Below are 24,773 nucleotides of genomic sequence, written 5' to 3' on the forward strand. Positions count from 1 at the left end.
GCTGTGTTTTTATTCTAGGTTACACTGGTAAAGGTACAATCATAAGAAATGTGTATTTTTTTTTTTGTCAGTTATGGGGCTTGAACTCTGGGCCTAGGCGCTGTCCCTCAGCTACTACTTGAGCCACAGTGCCACTTCCGGTTTTCTGAGTGGTTTACTGGAGATAAGAGTCTCATGGACTTTTGAACCAGGATCCTCAGATCTCAGCTTCATGAGTAGCTAGGATTACAGGCATGAGCCACCGGCGCCCGGCAAGAAATGTGTACTTTAAAACACTTAAAAAGTATGCTTTAAACATATTATTTCTATATAAGGTAAAGGCTTCTCAACACCAACCTTAATTATATCAAGTCCTCCTATGAGCTCTCCGGAAACATAGAGCTGAGGATAGGTAGGCCAATTGGAATAAGTTTTGAGCCCTTGCCGAACTTCTTCATCTGAGAGGATATCAAAGCTGCTAAACTGAATGTTATGTTTGTGAAGAATTTCCACCATCTGCTTACTGAAACCTGTGTACAGAACAAGAAAATAATAACTCTTATATACACATATACAAATTAATTCAGAGGACACATTAGTGAACAGAGGCTTGCCTCTATTTTGTCATTTACAAGTATAGCTGAAGCCAGGCACCAGAGGCTCACCCCTGACACCTGTATTGCTAGCTATTTAGGAGGCTGAAATCTGATAACAGGGTTCAAAGCCAGCCTGAGCAGGAAAGTCTGTGAGACTCTCCAATTAGCCACCAGGAAATAGTGCTATGGCTCCACGTGTCTAGTAGAGCACTAGCCCTGAGCAAAAAAGCTACGAGACAGTGCCCGGGCCAAGTTCAAGCCCCATGACTGACCAAAATTAATAAATAAAAGTATAGAACACTATGTAAAGAAAAAATAAATCTTCATTTGATAGTATATGTTCAGATATAACCTGACACATCTTCCCTCCCGCGCCCAGTCCTGAGGCTTGAATCCAGGGTCTAGCTGCCTTTTTTTTTTTGTCATTTGTGGGGCCTGAACTCTGGGCCTGGGTGCTGTACCTCAGCTCTTCAGCTCAAGGTTAGCATAGCGCTCTAACCCTTGAGCCACAGCGCCACTTCCAGCTCTTTCTGCTTATGTGGTGCTGAGGTATCACATCCAGGGCTTCATGCATGCAAGGCAAGCACTCTACCACTGAGCCACCTTCCCAGCCCCTTCTTGAGCTTCTTTTGCTCAAGGCTAGTATTCTACCGCTTGAGCCACAGCTCCACTTCCAGCTTTCTTGGTAGTTTATTAGAGATAAGAGATTAGAGATAAGAGTTTCACAAACTTTCCTGCCTGGGCTGCTTTGAACCATGACCCTCAAATCTTAGCCTCCTATGTAGTTAACTAATTATGAGTTTAAAAAAAAATGTGTGTGTATGTTTATCAAAGTTGCTCTTCATTATTAGGAACACTCCTTTTTATAGTAGAAGGTCAAACATTACTGGCCAAAAGAGGCATGAAGCCCTTGGGTGGAAGAAAACACTTGACAACAGGATTTTTGGTTTGGATGTGTCCCTGAGCTTCTGTACACAGGTTTGGGGGAGAGAGGGGAAAGTGGGAAGGAGGAGGAAGGAGGAAGAGAGAGGAAGGAAGAGAGAAGGAAAAAGGGAGAGGAGAGGGAAAGAGGGGGACAGGGGGAAGAGGGAGATAGGGAGGGAGAGGGAGGGGGAAGCAGGGGGAGGGAAGGGAATGGGAGAGCTCAAAGCTAGCACTTTACCACTAGAGAAAGACAGACAGAGCTAGCACTTTACCATTCCCAGCTTTTAGGAAAAGTTAACTGAAGATGAGTGTCCCGGAGTTTCCTGCCCATACACACTCTGCCAACAACCACTCTGAAAACCAACTGTGTAGTTCCCACAGCTTATGTACCAATTCCTGAGTTAAGATATAACCTGTGCCACCTCTTCGTAGAATGACTTAGAACTGAAGGACTGAGTTCTCTCCAGCATAAAATAGGTAGAGTACACTGCATCTTACAATGTACTGTTACATATGAACTGTCAATAGACTGACAGTATTCTTTTTCATCCTATGTCTTCACTTGACAGTTTCTTTTCTAAAACTATTTACATCCCCTAAAGTACATAATGTAATTTTTTTACTATACTACAATGACTTTATGTTCTATGATTTTATTATGCTTTTGACATATTTTTGTTCTGTTCTCTTTTGACATTGTTATTATGACATTAGTACCGAAGAATAACAATGTGAATCAGTCTTTTATAAACCTATTAGTCTAGTCCGAAAAAGGGATATTTTTCTTTCCCTAAGCTAATTTTTGCCAATTATTTTTCAAATACTCTTCTTCTCAAACACAGTCATAACTCACTGGAAAATAATCTATTCTTCAGATTCAAAATTCAGCTAAGACTTAACAAAATCAGCAATTACTTTTAAATCAAATCATAAAATCCAGCATAAGATTAACTACAATGGCTTTACCTACAGCCATCCAAAACTACAGCTAGTACTAAGCACAGATCTACAACATATTATAGACGGGCATTTGTGAAATGTAACCCTGGTATTTATTGTCTAGCATGTAAGTTGCTTTTCCTACAACTAGAATGTTAAGTTCATGTACAGCCTGAAGTAAAACACTGATTCTGAGATTTTCTCATTCATCTGGGAGTTCATTAGTAAACAGCTAACGGGTGATTGCTGATGGTTATTCTGCTGCCAATATATTAACTCATTTCTACTGTAACTGGCTGAGAAAAAGCTTTAGTTTGTTTAGCTTTAGGCAATTACATGCAGACTAGAAAGATTGATTGGTACTGTTTCATTTTTAAGGGTTAAAGTGGCAGACTGAAAATGTTACGCTTAAGGATAAAGTAGTAAAAAAGCTTTTTTCTAACAACAAAATATTTATACTCTTGAAGAAAATGCATGTATGAATAAACACATTTAAAAATACAAAAATCATGTTTAAGTGACAGAATCACCATTTCTATCTGCAGTCATTTCCACTCATGACACGAATAACAAGCCTAACTGGCACAGCAATAAATATCTTAAGAATATTTCTGTACTTGATATGCTTCTGTGTCAACCCAAGGTAGACTACTCACTGCAGGAGAAACTTGTGGTCAGGCAGGCACCTTCTGCTTTGCTACAAGCTTTAACTATAACACTTACAAGAATTCCCTGATAACTAACCTGTATAAGCATTCTGTTTAGAGAAACAGACATCTCAACACTTCTAGAAACTCTTCCTCAAACATAAGCACCTTCTTCTCTTTTCCTATTCTCAAGAAGCATGGAAGAGGGAGGAGGTCTCTGATGTCTGAGACCCTCTCAATATGTAGGCTCATAATATACTATATGACTGCAGGCAGATCCCAAAAACAGAAGATAAAGCAGGTGCAGCTGCAGCCTGTGCGGGTTCCACCATAGGCTCTGGAAACAGCTTTCATGGTTCCCTACACAAGATATTTAAATGTTATTCATTCATATTTTTCTGACCAACAGAAAGGCAGGGACCAGTAATTCCAACACAAAGCACAATGAACACCCCACGGGAGCAAAGCAGTGTTCCTGACAGCCGTGCTTTCAAACTGAACTCTGAACTCTGGAAGAGGGCTTGCCTACACTCGTCTCTCAAATGCCAACAGAGAAGCAAAAACAACTCCAAAAGAAACAGCAGCAGGCATGTTCCCTATAGAAAGCTGCTTGTAAATGACGTTTGTGCAGCAGTGCACACAGAAAAGGGAAACAGCATCAGAGCAGCATCAGGGAAGAACGGGGCACGGCAGAGACAGGGAAATGGTTTCCAAATGATCCTTAGTAGATACTTCAAGATATCAATACCCTAAAGTGACTTATTGAGTCTCTATGTACGTAGAAAGACATGCAAAAGAAACTAAACGATCATGAAGCAGCAAAGTCTATTCAAAATACAGTTATAAGAGGTATAAAAAATAAGACAAGCACCTGAAGAAACTGCTGTTAAATCAAAATCTTTAGTTTCCTAATAATTTCTTCTATTACCCACATGTCTGTAATACCCTGCTTTTCAGTTTGCTCTGATATGTTTAAAAGTTGCTTTTTTTATTCTTGATTATTCATATAGACTAAACATTACTCACAGAATTAATGGAAAAAATAGCAGGGCATTGATGGCTCAAACCCATAATCCTAGCTACTCAAGAAGCTGAGATCTGAGGATTGCTGTTTGAAGTCAGCCTGGACAAGAAAGTCTGAGAGACTCTCTAACCACAAAAATAGCAGAGCTGTGGCTCGAGTGGTAGAGAGCTAGCCTTGAGCGCAAAAGCTCAGGGGCAGCACCTAGGCTGAGGTCAAGCTCTACGACCAGCCAAAAAGAAAAAAGGCTAAAATAATACATCATAGGTCAAGTGTCTATCTTTGGCAGTGTGGGGGAAAGATACAGAACCCAAAGAAAAAGTGTGAGAAAATGCAGAAGGTGGCTCAGTGGTAGAGCACTTGCCTTGCACGCATGAGGCCCTGGGTTCGATTCCTCAGCACCACATAACAAAAAGAAAAAAGCCGGAAGTGGCACTGTGGCTCAAGTGGTAGAGTGCTAGCCTTGAGCTGAAGAACTGATGGACAGCGCCCAGGCCCAGAGTTCAGGCCCAACGACTGGACCCAAAAATTAAAAAATTAAAAAAAAAAAATGTAGCAGTGGAGCAGTGTCACTGGACATGAATGAAAGTGAACTATACAATTTATAGGTGGAGACAAGCGGGAAAAAATGAGGGAACAGAAGACCTTTTATGGAAGGAAATGTCATTACCCAACTCATGTAATCCCTCTGTACAACACCTCTATAGTAACAGTAAATTAGTTTTAAAAAATGCATCCAAGGAGTAAGATCACAGTTCAAGTAAGAGAGCACTTGCTTTGACAACTGAGGCCTGGTTCAATCCCCAGAGCCAATAAAAACAAATTTACAAATTCAGTTTATAATTATATAACATCTGCACTGAAAAGGCTCTCCAAGACTAGCTCCACCCATCATCCCCAGAAAGAACTAGATTCGCACAAGGAGGTACCAGCGTTGAACCCCATTGCTGAGAGAGGTAGGGCTGAGCTGGAACTGACAGGGTACTTTCCAACACTCCTACTTCTCTGCTGCCTAAGTGGGATTTCTCCAAGCTTCAATTTTGTTGCGTGTCAAGTTCACTAGGTTATTAGAAAAGGCTAAAGCATGCTATTGTTGGACAATAAGAAGAGAGGGCTGTCTTAAGACTGTCTTCCCCCTGTTCAATCTGTCATGCAGGCTTACCACACTTTACCATTCCATTTCACTGGAATGAAGGCACTGAATAAAATCCACTAGAAGACCTCCTAGTAGACTAGCTCACAAAGTACCAGAAAGAATTTTCAAGTCTGATAGAAGGTAAACATTAAAAATAAAGTAACAATGCCACCTGGGGACTGTCTACTGCTTCCTTTAGTTAACTCTAGCAGCTTTAAAATACCGAAACAGTGATCACAGTCTGGTATGGAAGATTCTGACGAGGAAATTTTTCAGTCAAAACTAAGAAATCATTTCTTCATCTTTTACAGCAGAACTGATCATGAAATTTTGTTGTTCAAAGTTGGCTGGTTGAGAACTTAATGTGCCATTTGATAACTACATAGGAAGGAACTTAGAATTAAATTTATATTGGGAGCCTGGCTATTTTTATAAAGTCACCCTGGACAAGTAGTAATCATATCAATAGCATACCCAATTTTATTACCACCTACCTTAATAAATTCCCTCCCATGCAGCTGAAACAAATATTCTTAAGAGTCTCAACAGAATCATCAAAAGGCATTAAGTGTTCAATTATGCAGCATAATACTGCTGTAGTAAGCACAGTAAAAAAGAAAACAACATAAACACAATACCAGAGGGGTCAAATAACTCTAAAACTTACTTAAGGACCAAATTACAAACATCTATGTGTACAGAAAATAAGCATGACTATAAGCCAAGAATTAGGATCTTTAAATTACTAGTAGCTATCAACTGAAAATGACTGCACTGGGTGCATAATACAAGCATTACACACTGACAACAGGGAAGGCAAAATTACCAGATGGTCGCAAGAACACTATGAAAATTCTGCAAATTTTTAAATTATTGGATCTGAACAAAGTAAAGAAAAGGAAGGTGCCAAAAAAGAAAAGATATTTGTTCAGAGCAAAACTGCATAGGTAAAAGGCCCATTAACAGAGACAGAGTAGCTGGAACTGAATTCCACCTCTGGTATCAGATGACCTTGGGCAAGTCATCTCACCTATAAAACAAAGGTCCTGCATTAGGTAATTTCTAAGAGCCCTGAAGGGTCCACCCTTATCTGAATGGACAATGCAAACTAACTCTCAACCACACTTCCTTGTAGGAGAACAAGAAAATTATTCTTTCTGACTCTGTACGGTATGTGAAGGATGCACGGAAATGGCGACACATTTCTCCTGCCCCCTACAATGTTTCCATCATCTTACAAGCAGCTTCTTACCACAGCGTGGTTCCTGAGGAGTTCCTTTCATGAACAGCATGCAGGGGGCAGCATGAGTTAGCTTCTTCAGGCGGAGGCGAAGGTCTTCTTTATGGTGATCACTAGCACTGGGTGGAAAGGAGCCGCTAGATGCATGGCGCTGAACTTTTTTGGTCAACTCTGGTGCATGTGCACCATCTAATTGGTCGATCTTCTGAGAATTCTAAAGTTTAAAATGTCATTTAGAATACTTGTGGCATTCCTTAATCGTTTATTTCAAACTCTAAAATGATAACAAGTAGATAGTTATAGCCAATTTTAAAGAAGTCAACACTGTTATTAGAGAAATGAAAAATCTGATTACCAACTGCCTGCACTGCATCTCATTTTAGAAACACACAATTTTCTCTTCTTCTCCTGAAAACATATTAGGAAAATCACAGAGACATCTCAAAGTAAAACCAGATGAGAGCCTAACCTAAAACAAAAAGGATTTCCCCTGTACCAGCTGGGATGATTCCATTATTGGGAATAAATGAGGTATTTGGAGAACTATGGTAATCCTCATGGGAGCCCTGAAGCACCGTTTTGTTCCCACTTCCTAAAAATCATTAATCAAACCGGAACCAGCCATATGTTTCATAGCAAACAGGCACATGCCCTGAAGAGCCAACTTCTCAGCCAACTCAGGAAGCACCAGGATCTACAGCCAGAGGCCTGGATTTTGGCCGAGGAGCTCTAGTTTTCTTTTGGTCCTCCACTGTCCCTGGGACCGGGGTAAGCAACCAAAATGGTTCTCTGCATCAGTGCAAAACATAAGGCTATCAGAAAAGGCCAAGACCAACCTCATGTCTCGTGATCAAAAATTAACAGGAGGTAAAGGAACCAAAACAGATCATCCCACAAACCACCAGAGAAGGCTGGTCTCTTATACTACCTTAATCCTTACCTTGAAAAACAGAAAGGTGGGAACCGAACAAATTTCATATTTTTCAGAAACTTCAGGAACAGCTTCAGCTTCCAACTTAAAACAAAAGAATTCAAGCTTGATTATTACAAGGTCCTTATTTACTTCTTGGATATGTAAATCAGTTTCCCATGCATTATCCCTTTCAAGTAGCTGGCTTTTTTTTAGAGTATGGTACAAAAGTTTACGTATGACACATTTACATTTAAATGAGACTCACTGGGCTGGCATGTCATCCACGGAGTCTGCAGTGTCAAAACAGGTTCAGAGGTTTTTATTTTGTTGCACATTTCAAAAGATGCCTGGAGGCTGTGAATAAAATTTTTGGTGCACTAGTGACCTAGTAAATTTTCAATCATATGCAGCTACTACTATATTGAAATCCATAAATCACTGACCCCAGTTATGTCATGATTACAGTGCTTATTTTCTGCCCACAGCAATTCTTGCTGTTTGCTCTATTGACTAATTTCAAGAGGCAGTACATCATGACTGACAGTTGCAGCCTTCTGCAAATTATGAAGCAAAAAGGAGTATTTCTCCAATAAACTATTGATGTCTGATAAATTTTACTTTTAACTCCTGCAAGGCTGCTGGATCCTAAGCAACTATCTTGCTGTTACTTGCTTTCAGGTCTACTTAAACATGTAAATTCATTTTAAGTAAGAGACTGCATTTTGTCTGGTAATCATTTCCTTGAGGTCCCTTGATAAGGTACAATATGATATCTGACACATGGGTTGGAAACATTTAGAAACACAATTTCTATATAATGAGAACACAATTACTATAAGCTATTTATGTAGGTCTTTACAAACAATATACTTTGAGAAAAACCAAGATATATTATATTTTTCTCTCACAGGACTGTCTATTTAATAAAAACTTTTGAAACCAATAAAAAATCTCTATTCACATTATACCTATAGGAAATAAAAATTATTGATAAATTATATTGTTAAAAGTGTTTAAAATATATACACTGAATTTCTCCAAGAGTGAAAGATTTCCACTGGGCTTGAAATACAATTCTTATCTACAGCTTTACCAAGTCCAGTTATATCTACTGGAATGAAGCTTGATGATTCAGCAGTAGAAAATCATTTGTCTTTGGCTGTGGCTTCCATTTTATACACTGTTAGGTAATGCTTTTTACTACCTTTTTTTTTCCTTTTAAAAATGACCTGTGCAACAGTATTTTTAATTGTTTTCATTTTTTAAAACTTTAACATCAACTATCCAATAATCTGGAAAAAGACTAAAGGATAGCTGTTTAGAACTCGACTCATAGAAATATTTATTTTCTTTAACATACACAGGCATACTCAGAGTATCAATGGTCACAAAAACTGACCGAGGCAAATACCTACAATGTCACTATCACCTAAGTAAGTGTCCACTACATGCTGGGATTGTGCTAAACAGAGTAAAGACCCCTACACAAAATAGCATATCTGAACTCATAATAAAGACAGGTAGCACCCTCACAAATTTGTATACATTTTTAAAATCTCATCTCATCTCATAGTTCTGCTGGCTTCCAGTATGTCCCTCACTGACAACTCTTCTCAGAAGCAGGCCACAGGCCACCCTTGCAATTCCTGCTTAAGCAAAGGGGTCACCACAGGTGTCTCCTCTCAAATCACTGCCCAGATTATGAAGCCTTAGCAGGACCAAGGTAATGGTAGCACGCCCTCCGGAAGGAAGGGCAGGAGTTCTACAATGGAGAACATCTGAAGCCCTAAGACCGAAGCAGAGCTGGGCATGGGGCTCAGTAGTGGACTTAAATCCTCAACAAGGAATCAAACAAGAAAAAAAAACTGCAGCATTAAAATTCTGTGTAAATGAATTTTACAATGAATCCATTTTACTAAGTATCTCATTCAACTTAACAGTTTTATCCATTAAAAGTTTCAAAATATTTTTCAACAATTTGTATCCAAAAGAGCTCACAAAAAATCATCAAGTTATGGTTCATGGATGGCCTGCTAAAGATACCTCCTACCATATTATTATACCAACTGTACAGGTAGGGAAGAAAAAGGTACAGTTAATTTTAGACTAACTTGACTGACATCCAGGTAACTAATAAAACATTATTTGTGGGCATGTCTATGAATGTTTCTGAAAGAGATACAGGCATTTAATTCCATGGACGGAATAAGGTGGATCTATCCATCCTCGCAAACATGGGTAAGTGCCACCCAGCAAGCTGAGGTCCAAATAGAGCAAAAAGGCAGAGAAGACAGGCAAATTCACTCTATTTCTAAAGCTGCCCTAGAAATCAGAACTCCCAACTGTCTGACCTTCGGTCTAGTAACCTTCGCCAGAGCCCCTTCCCCAGGACATCCTCCTTCCTCCCCTGACTTCTGAGGCTTTCCTTTAGACTGAAGGCTTCACTGTTAGCAGAATGGTTCTCAGGCCTGTGGGAGCTTGGTCGGCACTACTTTACCTGTTTCCTGGTATCCTCTAGCCTGCTCAGCCTCCAGAATCAGGGGAGTCAGTTCCCCACTAAATCCCCTCATCTATTTGCATCTTCATGTATGTCCCACTGGTCATCTCTCTGGAGAACCCCAATGCACGCAGTGACCTGGGTAACAGGTATCCAGTATGTGGCAGAGCTGAGAAGCCAAGTTCATTTAAGTCAAATCTGTGCTTTTTTCCATGATATCAGTTAACTTTTACACTACTGATACAATTAAAAAGATCACTTTGGTCTGGGAAGGTGGCTCAGTGGTAGAGTGCTTGCCTTGCATCCATGAAGCCCTGAATTCTATTCCTCTGTACCACATAAGCAGAAAAAGCCATAAGTGGCACTGTGGCTCAAGTGGTAGAGCACTAGCCTTGAACTGACGAGTTCAGGGACAGCACCCAGGCCCAGAGTTCTGGCCTCACGACCAACCAAAAAAAACGGGTGGGGAGTGGTTGTGGGCTTGAACTCAGGGCCTGGGCACTGTCCCTGAGCCTCTTCATGCTTAAGGCTAGCACTCTACCGCTGCTGAGCCACAGTAACACGTCTGGTTTTTAAGTGGTTTATTAGAGATAGAGTCTCTGCTGGGGCTAGCTTCAAACCGTGATCCTAGATCTCAGCCTCCTGAGTAACTAGAATTATAGGTGTGAGCCACTGATACCTGTAAAAGACCACATTTTAAGGACAGGATTTACACATGTCTTTAGAACCACCAAACATGACAAATCCAGATAATGACTTTGGTGAAAACCACTTGCTTGGGGCTGTGAAGGTGGCTCAGTGGAAGAGTTCTTGCCTTGCATGCATGAGGCCCTGGGCTCGATTACTCAATACCACATAAGCAGAAAAAGCTGGAAGTGGTGCTGTGGCTCAAGGGGTAGAGCACTAGCCTTGAGCTGAAGAGCTGAGGGACAGCACCCAGACCCAGAGTTCAGGCCCCACAACCGACAAAAAAAAAAAAAAAATTTGCTTCCTATCCCCAAGGATATATGCCATGTGTCTGTGATGAGAGTTGAGAAGCAGGGGAAACATAAAGTAAATCCAGACATGAGGACTCTCTCTTGTACTTCAATTCTACAGGGTCACCAAAGACTGGCATAAAAGAAATGACTCTCAGCTGCAATTTACTCTAAGCCAGATACTATTCCCAGAGTTTCATGTACTGCTGACTCATTTAACCTTCACAATAACAGTCATCAGAGCCATTTCACACAGTGACTGTACAGTAATTTAGAAATTAAGTAATGTGAACTGCATCTTTAAGACTATTGTGTATTTCATAAGAATAAATCAAACAATAGATTTGTTTTCACTAAGTAAAAAAATACAAGTACTCAACTCCTCTATATACTTTATCACTTACTTTAAATTACAGTAAACTAAGATACAAATACAGTAACTACCACAAAGTTTAGCACTAAATGAAACAGTTAAAAAAAAAAACCTCACCAACCAGCTGGCTGATAAGTATGAATAAGAATTTTTGTACTAGCCGGGCACTGGTGGCTCACGCCTGTAATCCTAGCTACTCAGGAGGCTGAGATCTGAGGATCGTGGTTCAAAGCCAGCCCGGGCAGGAAGGTGAGACTCCTATCTCCAATAAAACCACCAGAAAACCGGAAGTGGTGCTGTAGCTCAAGTGGTAGAGCGCTCGCCTTGAGCTGAAGAGCTGAGGGACAGCACCCAGGCCCAGAGTTCAAGCCCCACGACCGACAAAAAAAAAAAAAAGAATTTTTGTACTGAAATACATTACATGGTCAATGAAAAAGAACCACAGGGAAAAAGGAACAGACTTCTCGTAAAATGGGTCTGTTTGTTCCTCAGATACAATCACTGAAGAAGCCTTGGCTTGTTCTTTCTCTTCCCATGCAACATATTCTGAAAGATTTTATCAAATAATTAAATAATAAATGCAAACACCTATAACCCCAGCACTCAAGAGATGGAGGCAGAAGTATTGCAAATTCCAGACCATCCTAGGCTGCAGAGAAACACTTAGTCTAAAAAGGAAAAAGTCTCTATCACCAGGCCCTGGTGGCTCATACCTGTAATCCTAGCTACTCGGGATGCTGAGATCTGAGGACAGAGATTTGAAGCTAGCAGAAAAGTCCATGAGACTCTTTTTATCTCAAATTAACCAGCAAAAAGCCAGAAGTGGAGGTGTGGATCAAATGGTAGTGTCCCTGGGGTAAAAGAGGAACTACACAAGAGCAGGAAGGCCTGAGTTCAAGCCCCTCTACTGTTGAAGTAAGAAAGGTGCATTCCCATTTTAAAAACTGGCAGGTACATCAGGCAATCCATAAAGAAATTATTTTAGGGCTGGGAAGGTGGCTCAGTAGTAGAGCACTTGCCTTGCATGCCTAAGGCCCTGGGTTCGATTCCTCAGCACCACATAAGCAAGAAGAAAAAAGCCAGAAGTGGCACTGTGGCTCAAGTGGTAGAGTGCTAGCCTGGAGCTGACGAGCTGAGGGACAGCGCCAAGGCCCAGAGTTCAGGCCCCACGACCGGACCCAAAAAAAAGAAATTATTTTATTTTATTCAGAATAAACATGCGATTTCTGTAAGATTTTTTTTTCCAGTTGGTTGTGGGGGTTGAACTGTCCCTCAGCTCTTTAGCTCAGGGCTAGTGCGCTACCACTTGAGCCACGGCGCCACTTGGTTTTCTGGTGGTTCACTGGAATTAAGAGTCTAATGGACTTTCCTGCCTGCGCTGACTTTGAACTGTAAACCTCAGATCTCAGCCTCCTGAGTAGCTAGGATTACAGGCATGAGACACCAGCACCCAGCTTGTATAGGATTTTTAGCAAAAGAAACAACTAGGATAACATTGCTAAAGACCCTGAATACGTGCAGTCAAGATACACCAGGAGCCGGGCGCCAGTGGCTCACGCCTGTAATCCTAGCTACTCAGGAGGCTGAGATCTGAACTGTGGTTCAAAGCCAGCACGGACAGGAAAGTCCATGAAACTCTTATCTCCAGTAAACCACCAGAAAACCGGAAGTGGGGCTATAGCTCAAGTGGTAGAGCGCGAGCCTTGAACTGAAGAGCTGAGGGACAGCGCTCAGGCCCAGAGTTCAAGCCCCATGACCGACAAAAAAAAAAAAGATACAGCATCCATATATCGCAGACATGGGACAGAGAAGCATCTGTGCACTTTACAGCCATGATGTCAAAGCTTTGCCTTGCAGCATTTAATTCCAATCAGAAATAACCACATGACCAACAGGTCTAACTTTGCTAAGAAAGAAGTTTATCAGCAAAGTAAGGTATTAATGAAACTTTATGGCCCACCTAAAATCCTTAAGATCACTTTTTAATTGACTCTGGAAATCTCAGTCACAAAAATGGATTATTCCCTTTACTTCACAAGTCAAAAATGCCAAACTTATTGCACCATTAAAACAGGAGTAGGGCTGGGAAGGTGGCTCGGTGGTAGAACGTTTGCCTTGCATGCATGAGGCCCTGAGTTTGATTCCTCAGCACCACTTAAGCAGAAGGGGAAAAAAAGCCAGAAGTGGCGCTGTGGCTCAAGTGGTAGCGTGCTAGCCTTGAGCTGAAGAGCTAAGGGACAGCGCCCAGGCCCAGAGTTCAGGCCCCACAACCGGACCAAAAAGAAAAAAAACAGGAGAAAAAGAGGAAAACATCAAATTAAAAGACAGACAGGGGAAGTTGGGTACAATGGTACACAACTGCAATCCCAGTTACTCAGGAGAATATCTGGGAAGAGGATGATTGCTTGACCCCAGGACTCCAATGCCAGCCAGGGCAACATAGCAACACAAGAAGGAAGGAAGGAAAGGAACAGGGAGAGGGAAAGATAGAAAATAAACAGAAGGGAGGGAGGTAAGGAAAAAGAATGGGGAAAAGGAAGAACAGGGAGGAAAAAGAAGGAGAAGAAAGAAAAAGGAGATGGAGAGAAGGAGTGAGAAGCCAGGAAGAGAGGGAAGGAAGAAAAAGCAAAAGGAAGGTGAGGAGCCAGGCACCAGTGGCTCATACCTGTAATCCTAGCTACTCAGGAGGCTGAGATCTGAGGATCTCAGTTCAAAGCTAGCCCCATCAGGAAAGACCGTGAAACTCCTATCTCCAATAAACCACTAGAAAATCAGAAGTGGCACTGTAGCTCAAGTGGTAGAGCACTCACCTTGAGCTGAAGAGCTGAGGGACAGCGCCCAGGCCCAGAGTTCAAGCCCCATGATCGCCAAAAAAAGAAAGGGAGGAAGAAAGAAAAGGAGGGAGAAACAGCAGGAGGAAGAAAGGAGAAAGGAAGAGGAAGAAGAAGAAGGGAGAATGGAGAAGTTGAAAAAAAGAGGATAAAGGAGAGGGAAAGAGGTTGGAGAAAGGAAGAAGGAAGAACAGAGGAGGGAGAAAGAAAAAGAAGCAAGGAGATGAGAGAAAAAAAGGATGAAATATTAGCCAGACTCTACTAATTTTTCAGAAGCCTTCAACAGAAAAGAAAGCTGTTTCAAAATGAATTGAATAATTCTTATTAGGAAAGGACAGCTTCTCACTCACTCCTCTGTTCACTGCAGTCCAGCAAGTGCCTTTTAGTTACTTAACTTACAAACTTCAGCATACTACCTCTGCTTTGATCATGCAGGTCCACTACAAGCCACTGACACACTCAACAGCAGGTATAATCAGGCTCCAGTAGCCCTGACGATCCAACAGCACTGAGGCTACAACCCAGGGCTCAGAGAAACACTTAAGCATCTGAACAAATTTAAAATCTCACTGCCAACACTCTCACAGCAATGTGAGAGGTATTCTACAGTCACTTTAAATAAGTCATTCAGATGGCAGCTGAGAACAGTATGTCACCTAAGCCAGTAACCTTACACACACCAAGCAAACTTCGAACAATTACCATCATCTTGATTAATCTTATGATTGAAATGTTTAATCATTCATTTCACTTGTAATCATTATCTTTTATCACTGACCAAGCATGCAGTTTTAATGTCCCCTTCTATTATTTATATTAGACATTTCAGGGCTACATTCTAAGGCTACATTACACATTTCATTGGAATTTTAAGTAAGTCCTTAAATTTTAAAAAGCTAACTATTATATTCCTATTTGCTCTATCTGCATAAAGAAACACTGGAAGGATTCATGCAAAATTAATACACGCAGTTACGTGTGAGGAGGGCCACGGGGTTGATAGAATGGAGTGGAGTGGAGTGGGCCTGTTCAAGGTATGCTCTCCAAAGTTCAGAGCCACTGGAGACCACCACCTATACAGAGCCAGCATCAGTATAAAAGCCTGGGGCTGGAGGCACAGCTCAGTTTGTAGAGTGCTAGCCAAAGAGCAAAACACGTCAGGTAGAGTCCTGTCCCCGTCTACCAGAGAAGTTTATCACCCAGACTATACAAATGAATTATCCCATTTTGGAATTGTTTTCCATTTACATAACAAGAGACAACTATATTGTATTTTTACCCATTCAGGTACCAATATACGTGTACAATGAATTCACAAATTCTGGTTTTAAATCCCAAAGTTTTAGGCCAGACTTGGTAAACACATGCCTGTAACCAGGACTTAAGAGGCTGAGCAAGAGGAGAGTTCAAGGCCAACCTAAACAGCATAGAAATCTTGTCTCAAAGCTAAGTTTTCATTTTAAAAGGGCTTTTTCTCTTATGGGCATTCATAATATCCATCAATCTCAACTCAGAGACATGTAAATCCTAACAATTCCGACTCTTAAGTACCACCTATGCCTCCTTTACCAGTAATTCACCACTCAACTCATACTTTAGTCCTGTTGCCTAAACCAATGTTAGTGCTGAGTGATGACATTTAAATGTGTTAAAACAATGTCACACAGGGGCTGGGAAGGTAGCTCAGCGGTAGAGTGCATGCCTTGCAAGCATGAGGCCCTGGGTTCGATTCCTCAGCACCACATAAACAGAAAAAGCCGGAAGTGGCGCTGTGGCTCCAGTGGTAGAGCGCCAGCCTTGAGCTGAAGAGCTGAGGGACAGCGCCCATACCCAGAGTTCAGACCCCATGACCGGCAAAAAAAAAAAAAAAAAAAGTCACACAAGCAGAAAAGGTTAAAAGCTCTGTACTTATGACCAGATAAGACGATAAGCAAAATGAACCCCAAGATAGGGACACAAGTGGTTTTTACTTTCTTGCTGTTGTTTCTAACGTATTTGTAATGTACCATGTGATTTTTTTTTGGGGGGGGGGTACTTTGTATGTTCCTCCCCCACGGTATAACCTCTGTTTTCACTGTATTTGATGTCGGTGCCCTCCATCTTGTATATACACTTCTCTAATTTGAGGAGAGGAAGGGAAAAAACAAATTGCTTAAATAGAGATACAATCGATCTATTGTAACAATAAGATGTACAAGACACTATGGTGAAAAGTGAACTTTACATTTAGGTGAGGGTGCCGGGTGTGGTGGCGCACGCCAGTAATCAACCAGGAGGATGAGGCAGGAGGATCATGAGTTCAAGACCAGCCTGGGCTACAATTTAGGTGGGGGGTGGTGTATTTGTGGAGGTGGGAGGGAAGGGTTGGAAGGGGAAAAACAAAGGAGAGGCAACAATGCTTGGTAGGAAATGTACTCATTACCTTGCTCATATAACTGTAACCCCTCTGTACAGTATTTTTACAATAAAAAAGTATTTTAAAAAAGTCACACATTGATCAAAATGAACTAGCAACTCAATGGCAGCGATGGGAGGGAGGGAACAAGTGAGAAACAGGGAACAGCTGACACTATGCAAACAATAGAAATGTACAGACCACAAAGCTCATAGACTCATATATGTTAAAGACCATGATCGACAATCTGCCCAATGAAAGGTGGAATGTGTTTGTGACTTTAACTAAGCATCACTATCCCACCATACTGTGAAATTCGGGAAATTATGTAATCACTTAATCACAATAAAGAATTTGAAAAAAAAAAAATGTCACAACCACGACAGAGATGCAGGGAGTGTAGGAACTGAAAAACAAAGGAAGGCTGAGGGAATGCTCACTTCAATCAATCCCCAAAACCAAAGGAAAAATAAAAAGCAGGAGACCGCAGGGCTTCCCTTTTCTTCTGGATTCTATTTTTCTTTTTCTTTCTTTCTTTTTTTTTTGTCAGTTGGTTGTGGGGTCTGAACTCTGGGCCTTGGGTACTGTCCCTCAGCTCTCAAGGCTAGCACTCTACCACTGAGCCACAGCGCCACCTCCAGCTTTTTCTGCTTATGTGGTGCAGAGGAATCGAACCCAGAGCCTCATGCATGCAAGGCAAGCACTGAGCCACCTTCCCAGCCCCTCTTCTGGATTCTAAAAAGAAATTTTCCATTTCTCCCACAGGTCAGCATTTACCCAATCTAAGACAGCAACTTCCTCCAGTTGTCCTGGTCCCTAGGAGCCCATATATTCTCTTTCCAGTCATTTGCCAAACCATATCTAGCTTTTCAATGAAAAAAGTCTTCTTAATGTTTCAACTATCATAAAGCCACAAATATCCACACTAAATTATCTAGTCTGCTATAGCCCTCAAATATTTTGGTTCTTTGCCCATTCTGATATTTCCTATCCAAAAACACGTGATTTTTACACTTGAGAAATAAAAAGTCTTAAGAATAATCTACTGCCAAAATAACAGATCTCAACACCAATTATAAAGATGTGAAATTACATACCATCCCCTTTTTATTTAATATAGTCTAATGCATAAATCAGAAATTCGTAAAGATATAACATGGAAAATACCTTCACAAACGAAACTTGAGAGTGTTCTTTAGCTAACTCTGCCATTACATCATTCATCTGCACACATTGTGGAGCCCAAGGTGCCCAGAAGTGGACCACGAGGAGGGACCTGTAAATTGATAAAATGCCACCTTTTAAAAAGTATGTTAAACTTTAGGAATAAGAAAATCCAGATGTAAATTTTACTACAAACAAAACCACTAAGGGAAATGCTTAAACTGTTTTGTATTACTACAATTTTGCTGTATTAGGCACAAGAACACAAGGTGTTGAGACTTTTGGATACATTTTCAGAGTAGTGCTGTTTTTTGAGTCAAGATTTAACCCATGTAAAGTGCTTCTAAACATCCATCAATCTCAACTCAGAGACATGTAAATCAACAATATTTTCAGAGCCTTGAGTACAGTGAAAACTAAATTTCTAGAACAACAATGCTTGAGCCAAACAGTTATAGCCACATTATTACTATTCATTATTACTATTAATGTCATTACCTTTTAAACAAGGCAGGGTGACAAAGGGACACTGCAGTCCAGTGACAGCCCACCAGCAGAAAACAAGGAGAGACAGGAACTACCTTTTAGAGATATATCATGGGCTAGGAAGGTGGCTCAGTGGTAGAGTGCTTGCCTTGCATGCATGAGGCCCTGGGTTCAATTCCTCAGCACCACATAAGCAGAAAAAGCTGGAAGTGGCACTGTGTCTCAAGTGGTAGATCACTAGCCTTGAGCTGAAGAGCTGAGGGACAGTGCCCAGGCCCAGAGTTCAGGCCCCACAACCAGCAAAAAAAAAAAAAAAAAAGAGAGAGAGCTATTATATCATGCTACAAATGTTTTTCTAAATATTTATAGCATAAATAGATAGTAGACTAGTAAGTTATTCACTAAATTCTTAGGAATCTCTCTCTCTCTCTCTCTCTATATATATATATATGTACCTCTATTTTCATACCAAACTTTGCCAGAGAAGATAGATATCATTAAATCTACCTAATATCAAACTGAAACTCACTTGGTATTAAAGAACTCTAAATTCAATGCAATGCAATCTTCCTTGGAAAACGTTGGGCTAAGAGGAGGGGGAGAGGAGAGGGAGAAACCTGTTGTTGAAATTGTTTTAGGAAGTGGGGGAAGAATTGGACAGTGACAGAGGATATGAGACTGATTAGAATACATCGCAAACATGCATGGAAATGCACTCCCTTTGTAACTAATGTACACTACAACAAGTTTTTAATCAAATATAAGCATCCTCCAAAATATCTTTTTAAAAATTTCAAGAAAAGACATGTTACTTGGAGAAAAGAACTAAGGGACAATGAATGCTATGGTCAAGAAATGGCAAACCATAAAAGCCAAGAAAATAAGGAGAGAAAAAGTGAAGCAGAGGAAGGTGGGGGGAGGGTAAGATCTGGTGACAGCTAGCAGTTCAGGCTTAAATGCTGTGGAGGTGCTGGCCTGAATCTCTAGACAGAAGTTGTGAAGCCAAAATGAAGGAAGTTCAGTGCACTTAAGTGTGAGAGTGGAGCTCAAGGAAGATGCCTGTGTTGGTCTACAGATCTGGGATCAAAGAACAGCCGCAACCCACTGCAAAGGGACAGAAGAAAGCTAGTGTCAGCCCATCAACATCACCAGGTAGATAGAGAAAGGGGGGTGGGGCAGCTGTGCAGTATAGGAAGGACAGAGAGTCACAGAAGTCAACAGAAGAGAACTACTAAATGCAGCACAAAAGGTTTACTAAAGTCGTGACTGGATGTCAGTGTTCTAACAGAAGCATGCAGACTGCAGTACAGAAGACTGGGCTGAAGTAAGGCATTAGACTGCTAGAAAACTACTTTAGGAGATTGTGCTACATAGAGGAAAGCAGGATCACGGGACTGACTTTAATGCAAGGATATCGTGTGCTTATTGATTCCGTGCAAGGACAGTACAAAGGAGGGCAGTGGGCAGGCTGAAGGTCTGAGAGACAACAGAGGATTTGCCGGAACAGGACTCACGCCTGTAATCCTACCTACTCCAGGAGGCTGAGATCTGAGGATCACAGTTCAAAGTCAGCCCGGGCAGGAAAATCCGAGAGACTCTTATCTCCAATAAACCACTAGCAAACCGGAAGTGGGGCTGTGGCTCAAGGGCTGAGCGCTGGCCTTGAGCTGCCTTGAACTGAAGAGCGCAGGAGGCTGAGATCTGAAGACTGAAGTTTAAGGCCAGCCCAGGCAGGAAGGAGACTATCTCCAATTAACCATCAGAAAAACAGAAGTGGTAGAGCTATAGCCTTGAGCAAAAAAGGCTCAGCCCTGTCCTAGAGTTCAAGCCCCAGGACAACAATAAGTAGACAAACATCACTGAAAAAGAGAAATAGAGGACCAGGACCACAGGCAGATCTGAAGAAAAAGCTACCGAGGAGCACACAAAGGCAAAGAAAAGGCTCCAAAAGAAGGCCCACCTGGCACCTACCTGGGGGCCACTGGGACCCCAGTCAGTGGATTACAATTGCATCCATATCCCAGAACCTTCTGAAAGTGATAATGAAAAATTATTGTGTTCATCAAATAGTACTTTCCTTTTTCCCTCAGCATTTAGCTAGACCAAATGTTTCAGTCTTCTGTGCAGTTGTCTGGGACTATGGAAGTGTATTCTAGCCAGCAGAACACAGGCCTGAACTGTAAACCCTGTGCTGATTCTAGCCCCACCTCCCAGCAACACAGCCTCCAGAGAAGGCTCCAAGGCCTGAGGATGGCAAGAAGGAAAACAGAGGCTCACAAAAACCTTGGGTAAGCACTCATCTGGTTGAACCATTACTAAATATCCCCATGCTGCTGATCACATATATGGTATATAACATGTGAACACTGTTATATATTACAGACTGTGATAGACAATTTGCTCCAGGAAAGTTAGAATGAACTTGTGACTTTAAATGAGTATCATTATTCCACAATACTGTGAATTTCTGGAAATTATGTAATCACTTAATCACAATCAAAAAAAAAAAAGAACCTGGGGCAGGGAGGGAGGGAGGGGATGGTAGGGGGAAAACAATGGAGGGGGTAACAATGTTCAAGAGGAAGTGTACTCATTACCTCACTCATGTAACTGTAACCCTCTGTATAGTATCTTTACAATTAAAAAAAAAAACAAAAAACCTTGGGTAAGGAATGTTACACATAACAATCCCATGCCCACAAATCTGGGAGAAAGTACAGAAGCCAAACAAGAGGAACTAAGAAAGCTCTTCTTCAACTGGGACTACACTGTCTAGTTTGGAACATGTAAAAAGGAATGTTATAATATCTGTTTAAAGCTATGAGGACACTGACAATAATAAAGGTTAGTTCCAGGACTGAAAGGTTGCTCATTCAACGATCACAGACATGAGGAAAATCTTAGCTACACTGACTTAGTGTTAATATTTTCATGTTGATATGCCATATCAAGTTGGCCTTTTTAAAAAGGGAGGACAGGAGGAAGCTCTTATTTAGAGAACATGTCTGCAGCCGAAGGTGATGACTTCTTCACAGATCTGTACTCCTCTTGAGTATAACAGAACAGGTTGGCTCCATGTTTAGAGGAGCTGTTAGAAATTAACAACAGGCAAGCCTAACTATTGTAAAAATGACCCTAAAGAAAACTGCTTGAAAAAGACAGATCCCAAGATTGTAGGTGGAGAAATCTGAAACTATCTCCACTATGTCCACATTTCAAGTGGAAATAAACGAATCCAAGTATAAAAGCTGTGACAAGGCTACCTTGAAATAAAAACTAAAACTGATTCAAGCTTTAGAAAAACTAAGTGAATCATAAGAAGTGAGACCTTAAAACACACTGTTGGCCAGACAGTACAGGTGAATCACATCTGTAATCTTAGCCATTCAGGAGGCTAAGATCCAGAGGACTGCAGTTGTAAGCCAACCTGGGCAGAAAAGTCCATGAGACTCCACCTCCAAAACCACAGCAAAACCAAGCTCAAATTGTGGCCCAAGTGGTAGAGCACCAGCCAAGAAAGCAAAGGAAGCAACACTGAGTTCAAATCCCATTCCTGGAGGAGTCATCACTAGGGGCTCATATGTATAATCTTAGCTACTCATGAGGCTGAGAACTGAGGATTGAAATTTGAATCTAGCCCAGGCAGAGAAGTCCCATTATCTCCAATTAACCAGCAAAAGTCAAAAGCAGAGGTGAGGGCTGGGAAGGTGGCTCAGTGGTAGAGCGCTTGCCTTGCATGCATGAGGCCCTGGGTTCGATTCCTCAGCACCACATAAGCAGAAAAAAAAAGCCAGAAGTGGTGCTGTGGCTCAAGTGGTAGAGTGCTAGCCTTGAGCTGAGGGACAGTGCCCAGGCCCAGAGTTCAGGCCCCATGACCGGACCAAAAAAAAAAACAGAGGTGAGACTCAAATGGTAGTTGTCAGCCTTGAGCAAAAAAAGCCAAGCAAAAGCCAGAGGTCCTGAGTTCAAACCCCAGTACCTTCACAAAGAAAAGAAACTGACAAGGGATGGAAGAATGGAAGAAGCAAGGAACTACATCCATCTATATGAATCAAGTACAAAAACATGGAAAACTATAATGACAGAAAGCAGATCAGGCCGGGCACTGGTGGCTCACACCTGTAATCCTAGATACTCAGGAGGCTGAGATCTGAGGATCATGGTTCAAAGCCAGCCTGGCAGGAAAGCCCATGAGACTCTTATCTCCAATTAGCCACCCAAAAACTGGAAATGGAGCTGTTGCTCAAAGTTGTAGAGGGCTAGCCTTGAGTGAAAGAACTCAGGGACAGTGCCTAGGCCCTGACCAACAGGCCTCATGACCAACAAAGAAAATAAAGAGGGCTGGGAATGTGGCTTAGTGGTAGAGTGCTTGCCTAGCATTCATGAAGCCCAGGTTCAATTCCTCAGTACCACATAAACAGAAAAGGCTGGAAGTGGTGCTGTGGCTCAAAGTGGTAGAGCACTAGCCTTAAGCAAAAGAAGCTCAGGGACAGTGCCCAGGCCCTGCACTTAAGCCCCAGGAAGGAAGGAAGGAAGGAAGGAAGGGAGGGAGGGAGGGAGGGAGGGAGGGAGGGAAGAAAACAAGCAAGCAAGCAGATCAGTGGTTGAAGAAAGAGATTAAAAATTTGAGGCTCAACCTCCTTATTCAAAATACATCACATCTGACAAGAAACATTCATTTTATTGTTGTAGTATTTTTTTTTGGAGGGGGGTCCGGTCGTGGGGCCTGAACTCTGGGCCTGGGCGCTGTCCCTCAGCTCTTCAGCTCAAGGCTAGCGCTCTACCACTTGAGCCACAGCGCCACTTCCGGCGTTTTTCTTTTTGCTTATGTGGTGCTGAGGAATCGAACCCAGGGCCTCAGGCATGCAAGGCAAGCGCTCTACCACTGAGCTACCTTCCCAGCCCCCCATTGTAGTATTTTTAAGCTAGAATATAAATTTTCATCAACTCTGACAAACTTTTAAAATCTTATTTAATAATCAAAAGGATGGTGAAGGCTAGGTATGGTGGCTCATGCCTATAGAGATGGAGAGAATCAAGGTTGGAGGCAAAAAGTTTATTGAGAACCCATGTCAACCAATAAAGCTGCCTGTGTTGGTATAAGCTAGTCTTTACAGCTAGAGTCAGCATGAAGAGTTCTGGGTGGGGGGAGGATAGAGGGAAGGAAGAAGGGAGGAAGGGGAGAGGAAGGGGAGAGGGAGAGAACTCACTACAGAAAAAAAGAAAAAAAAGAAAGCCTGGGGTAGTGGTTAAAGTTGTAGAAATGCATGCCTACCAAGAAACTTCAAACCTCAGAACAACCAAAAAGAAAAGAGGGAAAAAAATAAAGAGAGAGGGAAAAGGAGGCAAGAGGAAGGGGCCCCAGAACATCAAAGTGCCCCAGAACATCAAAGTGTTTCTTTGCCGTGGAAGATACTGAAGATTCACATCAGGGCCACACCCACAGCAAAAGAGCTTGTAGAGCCATATGCAGACATCTATCCTAAGTAAGGCAGATTCATAGATGTGCCAAACTGTAAAATCCAATGGCCAGCAACTGTTTGTTGTACCAAAGTATTATAAAAAACATTGAAAAATAAAATTTGCAAAGAAATTTTAACACCACGGGAAAGTGCTCATTTTTTGTGTTTTAGTTTTTGCTGTTGTTTTGTTTTTGATTACTGAAATAGGTATACTGGGGAAAATAGCTCAGTGCTGGCCTAGCTTATGTGAGGCCTTGAGTTCAATCTTCAGCATTAAAAAAAAAAATTAAACCACTATCAAACATTGTAACAGCAGGAATTCAGCTGTAAATGCAAAAAGGGAAATATATGCACAGCGCTCAAATCCCAGTTTATGCTCCACTTTCACTAACATGGCTATGAAGAGCAATGTAACTTCTCTGAACTCCCACATCTACACACAACAATAACACCCTGGGATATTGGCAGAAGTGACATCATCAAAACATGACTTTAATGTGAACTGAAGTACAATCATCTAGCAGTCTCCTCCTATTGAGATGCTCACCCATTTGTTGGTTTAGTATTTAATGCCCGAAATCATAAGGTGCATATCTGAAATAAACAACGATGTCACACTCTTCTAGGTTATTTCCAATAGTAACCTCCCCTTTTTAGAAGGCACCCCAATATGCCCAGGCATTGTTTGAGGAAAACATTCATAGGAAGATCAGGTTGGGTGAAGCAAGGTAACTCGGTTCTTCAGTAGATTATTAGCGCTTGTTTTTCTATTACACTACACTACCATTTGCTCCTTACGGGTACTCGACGTGCAGAACCTCCGGACTCCCCCACAGCAGGCGTTAATACCCACTGTGGAACCGCTGGCGTGTCTGTCCCGCGTTCCACCGGCTTAACGAGCCAAGCCAGCACTTCCCAGCCTGGGCCCTGGAGGCCCGGGACCCGCGGGCCCGCCTCTCGGCCCGGCTGCAGGCCGGCGTCCAGGCGGTGGTCTTGAGCAGGTCGGGGGCAGTGCCAAGGCCCCGAGTTCAAGGCCAACCACAACAAAGGCCAGGAAGTGCTTGAAATACTCAACGGAAGTCTTCCCATGGTGCCGCGAAGGACACCCGCTCGGGCCCCGCGGGGCCGCTCCCCACCGCAACGCCGCGACTTGCCCGCTAGGCCGGCCCGGTCGCGTCTGGCGGCCGAACGCGG

The 24,773-nt window shown here is 42.0% G+C and overlaps 1 protein-coding gene across 1 annotated transcript in view; it reads right to left on the minus strand.

Annotated features, from left to right (window-relative positions):
- Glrx3 (glutaredoxin 3) overlaps positions 1 to 17,740 on the minus strand; it is a 30,883-nt gene extending 13,143 nt beyond the window's left edge. Inside the window, exons 1-4 of the mRNA XM_013021986.1 lie at positions 17,635 to 17,740; positions 7,422 to 7,496; positions 6,494 to 6,695; positions 337 to 509 (exon numbers count right to left, since the gene is read on the minus strand). Of these exons, the coding sequence (XP_012877440.1) occupies positions 337 to 509; positions 6,494 to 6,695; positions 7,422 to 7,496; positions 17,635 to 17,691 (507 nt within the window). The 5' untranslated portion in view covers positions 17,692 to 17,740. The remainder of the gene's footprint in view (positions 1 to 336; positions 510 to 6,493; positions 6,696 to 7,421; positions 7,497 to 17,634) is intronic.
- Positions 17,741 to 24,773: the final 7,033 nt, after the last annotated feature.

Source organism: Dipodomys ordii, unplaced genomic scaffold, assembly GCF_000151885.1.
Source record: "Dipodomys ordii isolate 6190 unplaced genomic scaffold, Dord_2.0 Scaffold58, whole genome shotgun sequence".
Lineage (NCBI taxonomy): Eukaryota > Metazoa > Chordata > Mammalia > Rodentia > Heteromyidae > Dipodomys > Dipodomys ordii.